This window comes from Corvus kubaryi, unplaced genomic scaffold (genome assembly GCF_017639235.1).
Source record: "Corvus kubaryi isolate FWS band 111438036 unplaced genomic scaffold, C.kubaryi_AGA036_p1.0 138, whole genome shotgun sequence".
NCBI lineage: Eukaryota > Metazoa > Chordata > Aves > Passeriformes > Corvidae > Corvus > Corvus kubaryi.
Genome location: NW_024580672.1, coordinates 21,263,642 through 21,276,272, shown reverse-complemented (window position 1 = coordinate 21,276,272; position 12,631 = coordinate 21,263,642). Strand labels below are relative to the sequence as shown.

Below are 12,631 nucleotides of genomic sequence, written 5' to 3'. Positions count from 1 at the left end.
CATATTCAATCACCCATATTCAATCACCCATATTCAATCACCCATATAAACCAACTACCCATGACTTGCTGCTTAGTTTGATTTAACAGAGGAGTTCAAAACACATTTTCCTGTGTAATTCTGGAACAGAATTCCCCAGAAGTCAATCAGTGGAGCTTCCCCACTGGGAAGTCAAAATTCTACCTTGTAAACTATAAGGTCGTGCTCTCCATCTCTCAGAGTTGTCCCATCGTATCTCATGAGCTTCACAAATGCCAGAGCAAATATTTTCTCAGATTTATCTTTGGCTGTTACAAAAAAAAGGCAAATCACCACATAATTATTTGATACTTCTACAGTCAGCACACCTAAATCCCACAGACATGGACAACCTGCCAGTGAGTGACCACAGCAAAGATTCTCCTGTAAATTAAGTGTACAAGAAATTGGGGAAGTCTACTAAAAGCAAGATAGAACCAAAAAAAAAAAAAAAAGAACATATCAACAGTAACCAGATGCTCCATTTTTCTATTCTGTCTGTTCTTTTGGAAAGCTTGATTAAGGCAACTTTTTAAAAACAAACCAGAAATGTGATGCATTTGGAAAGCTCAGGTTTTTAGAAGAATGGCAGTGTTTGGGAGCTGGAATAAAGATCTGAACAGCAGCACTGAGGATCTCATCAGAGCACAGAGCCCTGAGGACACACATTTGAAGGGGGAACATTAGAAGCAAAACAGAAACTGGATCTGTAATCGCAGATGAAGCGCCTGAGCTTTTTTGAAAGCTGACCCATTCTGCAGCCAACAGGAACTAGAAAATGCATTTGCTTTGTTCTTGCCCAAATCTATTGGCAAAAGTTTAAAAAAACAAAGCAACAGAGGAAGGAGAGATCACAAAGTTGAGAAGTAAAGCCAGAAGGAAAGTGGCATTACCTCAGACAGCCCAAGGAGCCTGGGAGAAAGCCCTGGAAGGGCTCCTCTTAATATTTAGGAATGACCTCTTAAATATTTAGGCTGTGGCCAACCTAAATATTTGAGCCACCATAACAACATTTCTGACTCTATTGATTTGTAGCACACAATCATGATTCTGATAATAATGGCACTGACTTTTGGCATATTGTTTTCCTTAAGAATTATCATTCTTGTCTTGAGGATGTTTTTTGTTGCCATACCATTTTTGGGTGGGTTTTTTTTTTGTTTTGTGTTTTTGTTTGGCTGGGTTGTTTGGCTTTTTGGGGGGTTTTTGTTTGTTTTTTGTGTTTATCTAAATTGTTTTACTAAGTTTCTCAATCCCAAAGTCTTCAATTCCTGATGCTAAGCCAACTGTAAACTTTCACATTCCCATTTGTTGATCTTTACTACTCCCTACCCCTAAGGTACAGAATACCACAACCCTCTGAATTACTAATGGAAAGCTTTATTCCATTAGTAACCTAGTAAAAAATCCCATTTATTCCCTTCGGAGAATAAAAACTGGGCAGGGAAGGAAAAACTCGATGAGGATAGGTAAGAGTGAGGAAGATGTAAAGGGAAAAAGGAGCTGAGATGTGACATAAAATAAAATGTCACAAATTTAATCCTGCACTAAAAGCGATGACGTGAATCAGTTCAGGACTGGGAATGCCATCCCTGCTTCAGGAGACACTGGCACCAGGAACTGCCAGGAATTCCCAAGGAGAGGCTGAGGTACTCACAGTCCTGGGAAGATCTGTGGCGGAAGGTGAACCTCAGGTGGCTGCGGTTCACGTCCTCGATGGGGATGGCCACCTGCACACGAGGGGACAGGGGAAGGAAATGGTCAGTGCAGCACCTTCAGCCTCTCCCAACCCCATCCAAACATCTTTCAGCTCTTCCAAATGATCAGGGAGTGACAATCCCAGCAGCACATCCATCCTCTGCCATGCCCAGCAGCCCCTTTCTGCCTACGGACACAACAAGGGCAGCTTTGGAGTGAAAATTCTGGTGTGGGGAGTAGCTCCAAGGCCCTTGTGAGCACACAGCCCCTGCTCCCACTGCTCAGACAGACTGGAAGTATCCCAGAAAGCCACCATCAGCTCCTCTGCAATATCCAAACTTGGCAGGGAAGTGGAAACATTATTGCCCCAGCAAAATGAGCAAGCTTAAAGCACAACCAGCTCCCCAAACAGTGATGAGTCCAGCACTCTGGCAAATGTGTTACAGCCTTCATATCCTGCTCCTCTAGGTCAGCTTCATGGAAACAGAGCAAACCATTCCTAAAGAGATGCTGGAGTTTCCCCACAACAGTCATCCTGGCCAATGGCTGAAATAAAATTCAATGTGCAATAAAAGTCAGAGCCTTCCTTAGCTGAGCCATTCCTTGCCCTGCTGAACACAAGCACTGCATTTCCCCAGTTCTGTTTCCCACTGAAAGCTGTATTAACGGCACATTAACACCCAGAGAAGTTATTTTAACAGTTTCAATACCTTTACAGTCTCAAACCAGCGAGGCTGCTTCACTTGGTAATAGATCACTGACTTGTACTCCGAGATGGCTTCATCACCAGCACCAGGAAAAATCACACTCTGCAAAAACAAGCCACAGGGGAAGCGTTTATGCCACGTAAACCCCACTTTTTCAGTCAAATCAACAAAAAATAATTCAGTGAGGAGAATGCTCCTCATGAAACTGGTATCAAAGTGCATTCATTGATAAGGCAAAATGTACTTAATGATGCCAAAAGTCTGGCTGAAAATAAAACCTGGGACCTTAAGCTGCCAAATACAGATGTTGGAAAGGCTTAAGCAGATAAGTATCAAAATCAAAAAGCCCCCAGACATGAAACACTTTAGTACCTCTAATCTTTTGCCATCTTCATCATAAACAGACACTGTGACTTCCACGTTCTTTGCTGTGGTTTTACTGCCTTTGTCAAAATCTCCCTGAACCAAGGTGACATAAATGTCATTACGAACATCTCCTACAAGGGAAAGCAAAGCACAGAATAACCCACAATTCTCACAGTCAACCCACGGATTTGTGAAACCAGTGACACACAGAAACAACAGCAAAACACTGAAAACACCACATTTCCATTTATTTTGTTTTTACACAACTTCTTTCATTATTCATTTGAAAGGAAAAGTTTCAACACAGCCATTTGTCCTGTACAAAGATGTTTTGCAATTTAAAATATTTTAGCAGCCTACAAGAGGTCTCCAATTTGTTACATCAGGAAGAGGTTTGATGTTTTTGCTGGCTTGGGGGTTGCAGGGGAGGGCTATATTCAGATTTGTGTTTTAAAATGCTCCTCAGCTCCACCCCAATTCAACTGGAATTTTGAAGACAAGCTGGGGAAACGTGGGATTTCCAATAATTTCATGAGGCAGACTGTTTATGAGCCAACACAGGACCCAAACAAGGTGCTGAGGCACTCACACCATACTGGAGAGACCGTAAAACATCAGACAGACATCTGTCAGCAGCCACAGGGACACCTGGAACTGGGATGGGCTTTGGAAACACCTCATGGACCCTCCAGAGCCCATCAACCTGCAAAGGACAGTGCAGGTTCTGCTCTTGCTCAGGGCAGTTTTTATTTGGAGAAGCACCACAGTTCTGGGTTGGTTTTTATGGGTTTTGGTTTGGTTTCTTTTCTGTAAACACCTGAGCTGAACATGCACAGAATACTTGTATTTAAAAAAAGATGATGGGGCTCTCTTTCAAAGGCATTATCCACATCTGGTACCAACCCTAAGAGAGCTGCTATCTCTAAATCAAGCCTGTGCCTCTGAAAAATCTGCTTTGGATTCAGCACAGGACAGAAGTTTTACATATGCCCTTGCTATGGGGATAATACAAAGTGTGTACTTTGTATACATTCTTTTTAACCGGGAGAAAAGAGGAGAATTTCCACTCTCACTGGGATCTCCTGTCTTCTTGAAGGGGGTGGGAGCTTCATTTATTGATGCAGGTATTACCGAAGTATTTTACATTTATTTTAAATGAGACAGAATCTTTTGATGATGCTTTTTTTTTCCATGCATACCATACCTTAAATTCATCTTTAATTATTTTTTTCCTCCAAAACCTTCCATAGATCCAGACATTTAAAGCAGGTTAAAATCTAACAAAGCAGCATCAATCCCCACAGTGCCTTACCAGGCATGATAATCTCAGGAAAGCCCATTTTCCGAGCCACTGCTGTTGACCTGTCCACTAAGTGTGGAAACTCTTTCCTAATCTGATGGATATCTCCTGGAAGGAGTTTCAAAGTCACCCACAGACCTGTTGTGTAAAAAAAACCACAATTATGGAACTGCTGGGATTTATTCTTAAGACACTACAGATTTCTTTTAACAAACTGAAAAATGTAAGAATATTAAAATAATTCAGGTACATTAAGATAACTGATCTCCCTTTGCTAAAAATAATTACAAAATATTTTAGAACAGTCAAAAGATCTCATCACTTCCCACAAAAATATGAGCACAGCAAACAGAATTATTTCTGATTATGTTCCATGTTCTTCTTAATGAAATGTTTATCTTCTACGGGGAAACAAGAGAAGAAGTAAGGATGATTTGCATGGAACAACTTCAGTATTCCAAGCAAGCAATAGCAGCAGATCCATACCCCAAACTGATTTATCCACACCCCCTTAAGTTGTTTCTACTGCTCTGAGCACACAGAAATCTACAGCATCAGCTTCACACAGCTGATATTTTTCTGCTCAGCAGCAGAAGAAGCCACTAAAAAGCTGCTGCTTGCCAACTCACATCAGGCACATTTGTTACAGCAAAAAGAAAGATGCCAAAGTGGAAAAAAAAAAAAAAAACCCATAAAAATAAAAAAGAAACCCAACCCAAAGAAGTCCTCCACTTGGTGAAGTGGCTGGCAATCAAGTTTAAGCACGAAATAATCACAGCAGCAATTTGCAGAAGAAAATCCTAAAATTAAAAGCTACGAAAAACACCCCAAAAATATTCATCCATGAAATAAATTGTGGGTTACCCTGTGAGAGAATTAACTGTACATTCATTTGGCATACACTTGGCAGCTTGTCTTTCCCATGGTATCTCTGTAAGAGTTTCTGTGCTGACTTGTTGCCAGGGGTGGCTCTGACAGCTGCTACTTCACTGAGCTGCAACTCTACCTGCACTGACTGGCTAAGGAACAACTCCCAGTCCTCCTCCTGTTTGCCTGGGCACCCTCTTTTAGGGAAGAGATCTGAAATGGATCAAGGAAACCGAAATGTTTCCTCATTTTTGATACACACTGGCCACAGGTGAAAGCGAGGGGAGGAAATTCGATAAAACTTTTCCTCATTCGCTAAAGGAGAATCTAAAAATAAGGTTTATTTAAAATTTTGTTTGCTATTAGTGAGAAAAATCAGGGAAAAGTGTGTGATTTTCCTGGAGTTTGGTCAGATATGAAGTGATACAGACATTCAAAGAGTGTCTGGTGGAAACTCCGCATTAACCAGAGTAACTCCATATTAATCCAGAATTCCACAAAAATATTGAAGCCAGTAGAGGAATAACTGGACACAGACACATCACAATCATGAGATCACACACAACAATAAATCAGCCCAGAGCACTGCCCTAAGAAGGTAGGGGGGAAGGTTTCAGAGTGGTTGCCTGGCTCTGGTTCCCTCCTCACCCTCCTGCAAGCTCAGGTCTTCTGGGGAAGGAGCAAAATGCTGCATGTGCAGCTGCAGAGTGGAAAAATACAGGGAAGGAAGAGAAGGGAGGGAATATCCCTTCCTGCAGCATGGAGAGGCAAAAATCCACAGCTCAAAGGCACAAGAGCTGAGTCCTTGAGCCATCACCTTCAGCGGAGAATCACAAGAGTCACAGGATGGGTGGGGTTGGAAGGGACCTCTGGAGATCATCCAGTCCTGCCAAGGGGAGCAGGTGACACAGGAATGTGTCCAGATGGGTTGGGAATGTCTCCAGAGAGGGACACTCCACGCCCTCCCTGACAGCTGCTCCAGAGCTCTGCCACCCTCATGGAAAGAAATTCTTCCTCACGGTGAGGTGAAACTTGTCGTGTTTTAGTTTATGGCCATTGCTCCTCATCCTGTCACTGAGCACCACTGAGAAGAGTCTGGCCCCATCCTCTGACACCCTTGGGATGTGTTTATATGGAATAATGACATTCCCTCTCAAGTCTCCTCCTCTGCAGACTGACCAGGCCCAGCTACCTCAGTCTCTCATCATCAGAGAGATGTCCAGACCCCTCAATATCTTTGTGGCCTCCGCTGGACCCTCTCCAGCGGAAATATAAAGACATCCAAGAGATGAACAACACTACAACATGCAGAGTCCACACTGGGCAGGGGAAAAATTATGGGGCAGGAGGAAGAGAGGAACAAACCGTTCCAACTGGTTTTTGACTCCAAAATTAAAACCACCATCAACTCGTTGCAAATCAAGGCGCAGGGATGCATAGAAAGAGCAGTACCTACCTTGACCCTTGTGGTTGACTTCTTTAGCAGCAATCACTTTGTTTATAACAGTCTGCAGGAAATCATTCTCCCCTGCCACCCTGGGTGAAAAACGGGATGATATGTTCAGCTGCTTGTGTCGAATGGCGTCATCCAACGCTAGCCTGGAGGATGCACATGACGACCAACACCAGGAGACAAAGGGGCACAGAAAACCAGAAGTCACAGTGACAAGGGAACACAAAAGATTGTATCATAGTTGTGACAAAGAGTATTTATTAGTCAACGCAGGACAAAGGACAGGAAAGGTAACAAGAAAGACAGAGGGAGATCATTAATCAGAAGAACGCTGATCTACCAGAGAGAGTCCAGCAAACCTGTGAGGGCTCTGCTCCCTCAGGGACAGGCACAGTCCTCAGGGAGCAGGGGGAGGTCTCCCACCTGAGATTCCCCAATTAAGCAGTGAAAACCCACACAGGCAGCTCTTTTATATCAATATTGAAATATATATATATATTTATATTTATAGCAGACTGGCCCTGCAACACCTCCAGGGTCACCTCTGTCATTCCACAGGTGGAGTGCCCGAAGGAAAAGCTCCCATCAATCTCACAGGGAAAAGGAGGAGAAGAGCAGACAACCCAAACTCAGTGAATAAATGAGAAGATGGGGATGATAAATAAACAGCAGCATTAGGTGTCACTGGAGTAAATCTTGCCAAGTGCTGTTGACAGCCATTTTGTTGGTGGCCAGTGAATGAGTACAAACAAACAAAGATATGAAAACAGAATTGCATGTGGTACAACAGAAACAAAGCATGGGATGAGGAGAAAAATGTGCCTCGTATACACAGCCCAAGTCTACCTTGGAAATAACAACACCAGCATTCAACCCTGTGTTTGTTTGCACCTTGTTCATATTCTTTGGGATAGACTTTTGCAGGGGATTGTTTTCATTTATTACAGGGGGAAAAGAAAAATCACACTGTGCATCTTTTTACAGCTCTGTGTATATGTAACAGAAAAAATGAATCAGTGCTAATGGAGCAGAAAACTGGATGTTCCATTAGCACCCCCTCTGAAAGGTTCATTTCCATTCCATACTTCCACACTTGCTAAAAAACAACTTTGCTATTGTTTACCACACAAACATATCCTTCTCTTCTCCAAAACCCATTTTCCTTGAAAAATGGAATTGTACTTTGATTTTCTCATTAACACCCCCTATCCCTGCAGCACCTGCACACCTTGCAGTCCCCTCACCAGCCTTCCACCTTCAAACCATGAGGGCTTCCTGAATTATGCCTATTTCTCAAAATAAAATTAATTTAAGATTTCATTATTTCAAGCTTTTTAAAAAAATATTATTAAAACCCCTCTGACTATCCCTCAGTGTTTTAATCAAGGAATTTAGCTCCCACAACTATGTTTTGCCTTTTGGAACAGATGGCAGGCCAGCATTTCCCACAAAACTAAGCATCCATACTTTATTTGAATTTATTTGCCTTATCCCTTCTACCTTTGCTCACTTCATGGAATTAGAACCTGAGGATCTATGGATGGAGCATGATCTTTATGGATCTCAGGCAGAGCTAAACCAGCAATGAACTTACTTTGAGCATTTCACCCCTTATACATTCTCACCCTGACATCTTTAAACAAAAAGAAAACAAGCCTGCAAAACTGGGAATGCATACTTTAAACTCAAAAAAATCCCCAAAGTTTCTGGGGCTAGCAATTATAAATAACAGGAAATTATCGAGAAGAAGTATTAGCAACTATTACTCAGGATAAAATACCCCATGGAAATAAATTAACTTAAAATATTGGCTTTTTTTTTTTTTTTTTTTTTAAATCAAAGTTAAAATCTTGGTTTTTTTCCACTTCTGCTTGCTCATGAAACTGCTCCCTACTTACGGCTGGAATGGGATGAAGTGCTGCTTGTCCTCATCATCAACCTTCCCGTTAATGATGTCAGTAACATCCATCACTGCAAAGAGAAACCAAGGGCACTGAATGAACTGATCAATGTGGGAAGAGGGAACACCCTGGGGAACTGAAGCAACAGTGACTCAGAAGAGGGTTGGAATTCTCAGCTGTGGAATTTCAGAATTGTCTATGGAATAACATGGTGCAGCAAATAAGCTTTGGCATCTCAGCTACCACAAGCCCTGGAAGGTAATGTCTAGGACACAGCAACCAGTCTGATGAGATTTGGAACGACTCTGAGTTTATACAACCCCACAGCAGCTCCACCACCCAATTTCTATGGAAAAGATTTAATAGGATATGGAGAGATCCATCCCAGAGGTACCTGCCACCCCGAAGGGTCTGCGCAGCCCCGACGTGAGCTTCCTGGTGTTGTTGTCCCGCAGCTCCATCCTGCCCACGCGCACAATCTGACACACAAAACTGATCTTCTCTCTCTTCAGGTCTTTGCTGCCGAGGTCCTACAAACAGCAGGAACATCAGGTTGCTTTCTAATAGTTGCATTTCAAATTCCATTTCAGTAGGCTGAGGGTTTGCTGCTCAGAATTTGCCTTCACTGTGCACACCTCTAACACAAAGTGCTCTCAGAGTAGAGCAGTTTTTGTAACAATATTTAAGTATCTCACTGGAGTTCTGTGTAAATCAATTGCTTAGGAGGTCAAACCATTTCTAGTAAGCCAAAAATTCAAAAATTTACTTTGGTTTTAGCCAGGTGTTGAGAATATTTAGCAGCTGCTTGAGAGAAATGCCTCATGTGAACCTTCGCCAGCACAGAATCGTGGAATGTTTTGGGTTGGAAGGGACCTTAAAAATCATCTTGTTCCAGCCCTAGCAACGAGGAGGGACACCTTCCACCATCCCAGGTTGCTCCAACCCGGCTTTGGACACTTCCAGGGATCCAGGGGCAGCCCCAGCTGCTCTGGGCACCCTGTGCCAGGGCCTGCCCACCCTGCCAGGGAACAATTCCTTCCCAATCTCCCATCCAGCCCTGCCCTCTGGCAGCGGGAAGCCATTCCCTGTGTCCTGTCCCTCCATCCCTTGTCCAGAGCCCCTCTCCAGCTCTGTCTCCCCCCTGCAGAGGTGTCCCCACACTGTTCACACCCAGCTCATTCCCCCTCCCGTGTGAGTCCCAGGCGCTGGAGGGCAGCGCTCGGGGCGGGGCACTCACGGTGAACACGGCCCGCAGGTTGTGCAGTCTGTCAATGTCCTTGGGGAGGCCACAGCTCGACCACCTCACCAGGTAGTTCTCACTGAAAAGAAACAGTGTTTGGAGGACTTTTTGTTTAAATCACAGAGCAACAGAATCACAGAGTGGTTTAGGTTAGAAGGGACCTTAAAGACCACCCCATCACCCCTGCCATGGGCAGGGACACCTCCCACTGTGCCAGGCTGCTCCCAGCCCCAATGTCCAGCCTGGCCTTGGGCACTGCCAGGGATCCAGGGGCAGCCACAGCTTCTCTGGGAAACCCAGGAAAGGATTTCTTCCCAATATCCCATCTAAATCTACCCTCTTTCCTCTTAAAGCCATTCCCCCATATCCTATCACTGAATGCTCTTTAACATAAGCAGATAAAGTCAACTTCAGACTTTACAGAAGACTCTTGAACCCAATCTCCTCATCCTAAACACACAAATACTGAGCAGAGAGCTGCCATTTCCCTTAGTGCAGACAGTTTTTATAAAGAAAGCACCTCCTCAGCACCCAAGTGTGGGAATTTTTGCAGCTCAGCGAGGGCACAGCCCTTGCAGGCGTGTTCACCTCTGATTTCCCATCTGCTCTGGGGGAACCACAAGCACAGCACGACCCTGAAACGTGCCCCAGCTGAAGGCACCTGCCTCTGCCTTTCACACAAACCTGACTTTGCTAAGCCCCAAAACTACCTCACTGCTATCCCTGAGTAAGCACAGATAAAAATGGCACTAACCTGATGAATTTTAATTCCAGTGGGTCATACAGAGACATCAGGACTTCAGCATCTTCTCCTATTTTACACACTACGTTTTTTAAATTTACAAATAAAGCAAACGAAGGAGTGGCAGCAAACTTGGCTTGTCTGTTGATATCAATATTCTGCTTCTGAGACTGCAATTCAAGAACAAAATAAAGTTTAACTTAGCCCAACAGACATCCAACTGCTGTAAAACTTTACTAAAAGCTTCCAGAAAGAAGAGGAGGAGGTTTCCATTGAGTGTCTGCTCTTGTGATCTTTTTTCTGTTAAGTTTTATGACAGACAGCATTTCCTGGATCTGTCTTTGAGATGCCACACCATCAGGAGAAAGTTTAAAAAAAAGAAGAGAAAAACGAGAGAAAAGAAATCTTCACTTGCTAAGTAGAGAGAGACAAATGGAGAAAAAAATTGAGCCTCAAATATATCTGAAAAAAAACAGGAACACAGAAAAAGAAACAGAAAAGTTCTTCCTTTTAAAAATAAGGATTTTGAACTGCAAGTTGCTGACAATTCAAGACTGAGAAGGGCTTTAAATCTGCCCCTTTTATTTCAAAAGCAAGTTTTTAGGATTGGCAAAAAGAAACCACACAAGAATAGGATTTTTTTCTTTGTGATTCTGAAACAAACTGATGACAACCTAACTTACAAATCTCTCACATGCACATCTCTGGTATTAACCTACAAATGCACCTCATTTTGTCATATAGGTCTGAACCATCAATTCTGCTAAACCCTTTAAAGGATGAAAAAAAACCAGCCTAAGACATAAAAGTTCCTACAAAATATTTAAGCCTGATAATTCTTCATAAACACATCAAATCCCTCATTACCAATGCTAAAAATAACAGCCATCCAATTAGTTTACAGCCTTGTGTTTCACAGGGAAAAGCCACAGTATCTCTCACTTTTTCCTCCTGTAGCCTCTCTTCCACTTGCTTGGAAGCTATTTCATGTGCTCTGAAAAGGCTGATGGTGCTGGTCTGCTCTGGGTCCAAAATGTTGCCATCTTCATCTCTAACCACCAGATCCAAATCCAGAATCCTAAACAAGACAGAAGAAATGGTTGTGGATTAGCGGCGCTCAAAGGAATGCCTAAAAAACACCTGTCAAGTGTTCAACCTGCACACCTGACACACCATGGAAAAGAAATTATGTGAGACATGATAATGCAATTTAACATGTCAGCAACCCTGGAGATCCAAGGCACTTATTCCCACAGCACAGGGAGAACTGATGGAAATGAAACAGCACAACAGCTGGGGAAGCACTTTCTTGAACAAATAAATTTGCCAGGGACTTGGGCTCCTCCTCTGATTTATCCAACAGTCTGAACAATCAAGTCCCACCACACACAGCTCATGTCTCCCACTCCACCTTCTCCTCCAACTGCAAACTCATGTTTTACCCAAAGCCCACAAGGTAAGGCAGAAGTTGTTTCCTGTTATTTAGAGCAGAAGGCAGATTTCTGTCAGCAGGGTGTTGACATCCACAATTATCTTCTGCAGAGAGGAAGGTTTCTGCCATAATCAAATCCACTCTCAGGAAAAACTTTTCACATTTTTCCACATTTCCCACAGTGCTGGCAGCAGAGCCAAGGGTTAAAAAACCAGGTCACTTCCCTAAGACTGACCTTGTCACCTCCATCCCAATAAATGCATCCCCTGTTTCCTTCAAACCCTGTGGTCAGCTCTCCCAGTGGAGCTGCTGTAACTTTGGGGTTGAAATACATTTGCTCAATGACCTTAAATCAAATTTGCTGTGTCTGATAAGTCACACTGGGGTGCATGATTTATCTGAAAGGAAATTCCCTCTGGGCATAACCTGCAAGCACATGAAAACAGGAGCTGTGGCACACAAAGATGCTTCCATGGACTTGGAGGAGTCCTCCTCACCCCTTCCAGACCTGGAGGTGTTAAACCCTTGAGTGGGGTCAACACCCAAACCCCTCCAATTAACTGCACTGCAAGGGAGACAAACATCACTCAAGCTGCAGATTTTTAAGCACCACCTCCTAAGCTCTGCTCTGGACTCAGCCACCACAAAATTCTCCAGCATCCCCAGAACATCACGCTCCCAGATGAATTTCCTGGTGAGAAAATGGTTTCGTCATCGAAACCAAACAGAAAAGCAGCCAAAGATGTTTTCCTCCTCCCTACTACTGCTCCCTGGCCAGCAGCCACAGCAGGAGAAACACCCACAGAGCACTGGAACTGTCAGTCCTGCGCAGTGCTTCCATGAGGAAACTGCCTGGGCCAGGGGAAAAGCTCAGAAATTCAGGGGAAGACTCATAACCCAGACTACC

The 12,631-nt window shown here is 43.5% G+C and overlaps 1 protein-coding gene across 1 annotated transcript in view; it reads right to left on the bottom strand.

Moving 5' to 3' along the window:
* DOCK1 (dedicator of cytokinesis 1) overlaps positions 1-12,631 on the bottom strand; it is a 93,014-nt gene that overhangs the window by 46,021 nt on the left and 34,362 nt on the right. Inside the window, exons 7-17 of the mRNA XM_042019568.1 lie at positions 11,235-11,370; positions 10,305-10,462; positions 9,548-9,629; positions 8,705-8,840; positions 8,308-8,380; positions 6,413-6,555; positions 4,102-4,227; positions 2,796-2,920; positions 2,427-2,525; positions 1,676-1,748; positions 184-287 (exon numbers count right to left, since the gene is read on the bottom strand). Of these exons, the coding sequence (XP_041875502.1) occupies positions 184-287; positions 1,676-1,748; positions 2,427-2,525; positions 2,796-2,920; positions 4,102-4,227; positions 6,413-6,555; positions 8,308-8,380; positions 8,705-8,840; positions 9,548-9,629; positions 10,305-10,462; positions 11,235-11,370 (1,255 nt within the window). The remainder of the gene's footprint in view (positions 1-183; positions 288-1,675; positions 1,749-2,426; positions 2,526-2,795; positions 2,921-4,101; positions 4,228-6,412; positions 6,556-8,307; positions 8,381-8,704; positions 8,841-9,547; positions 9,630-10,304; positions 10,463-11,234; positions 11,371-12,631) is intronic.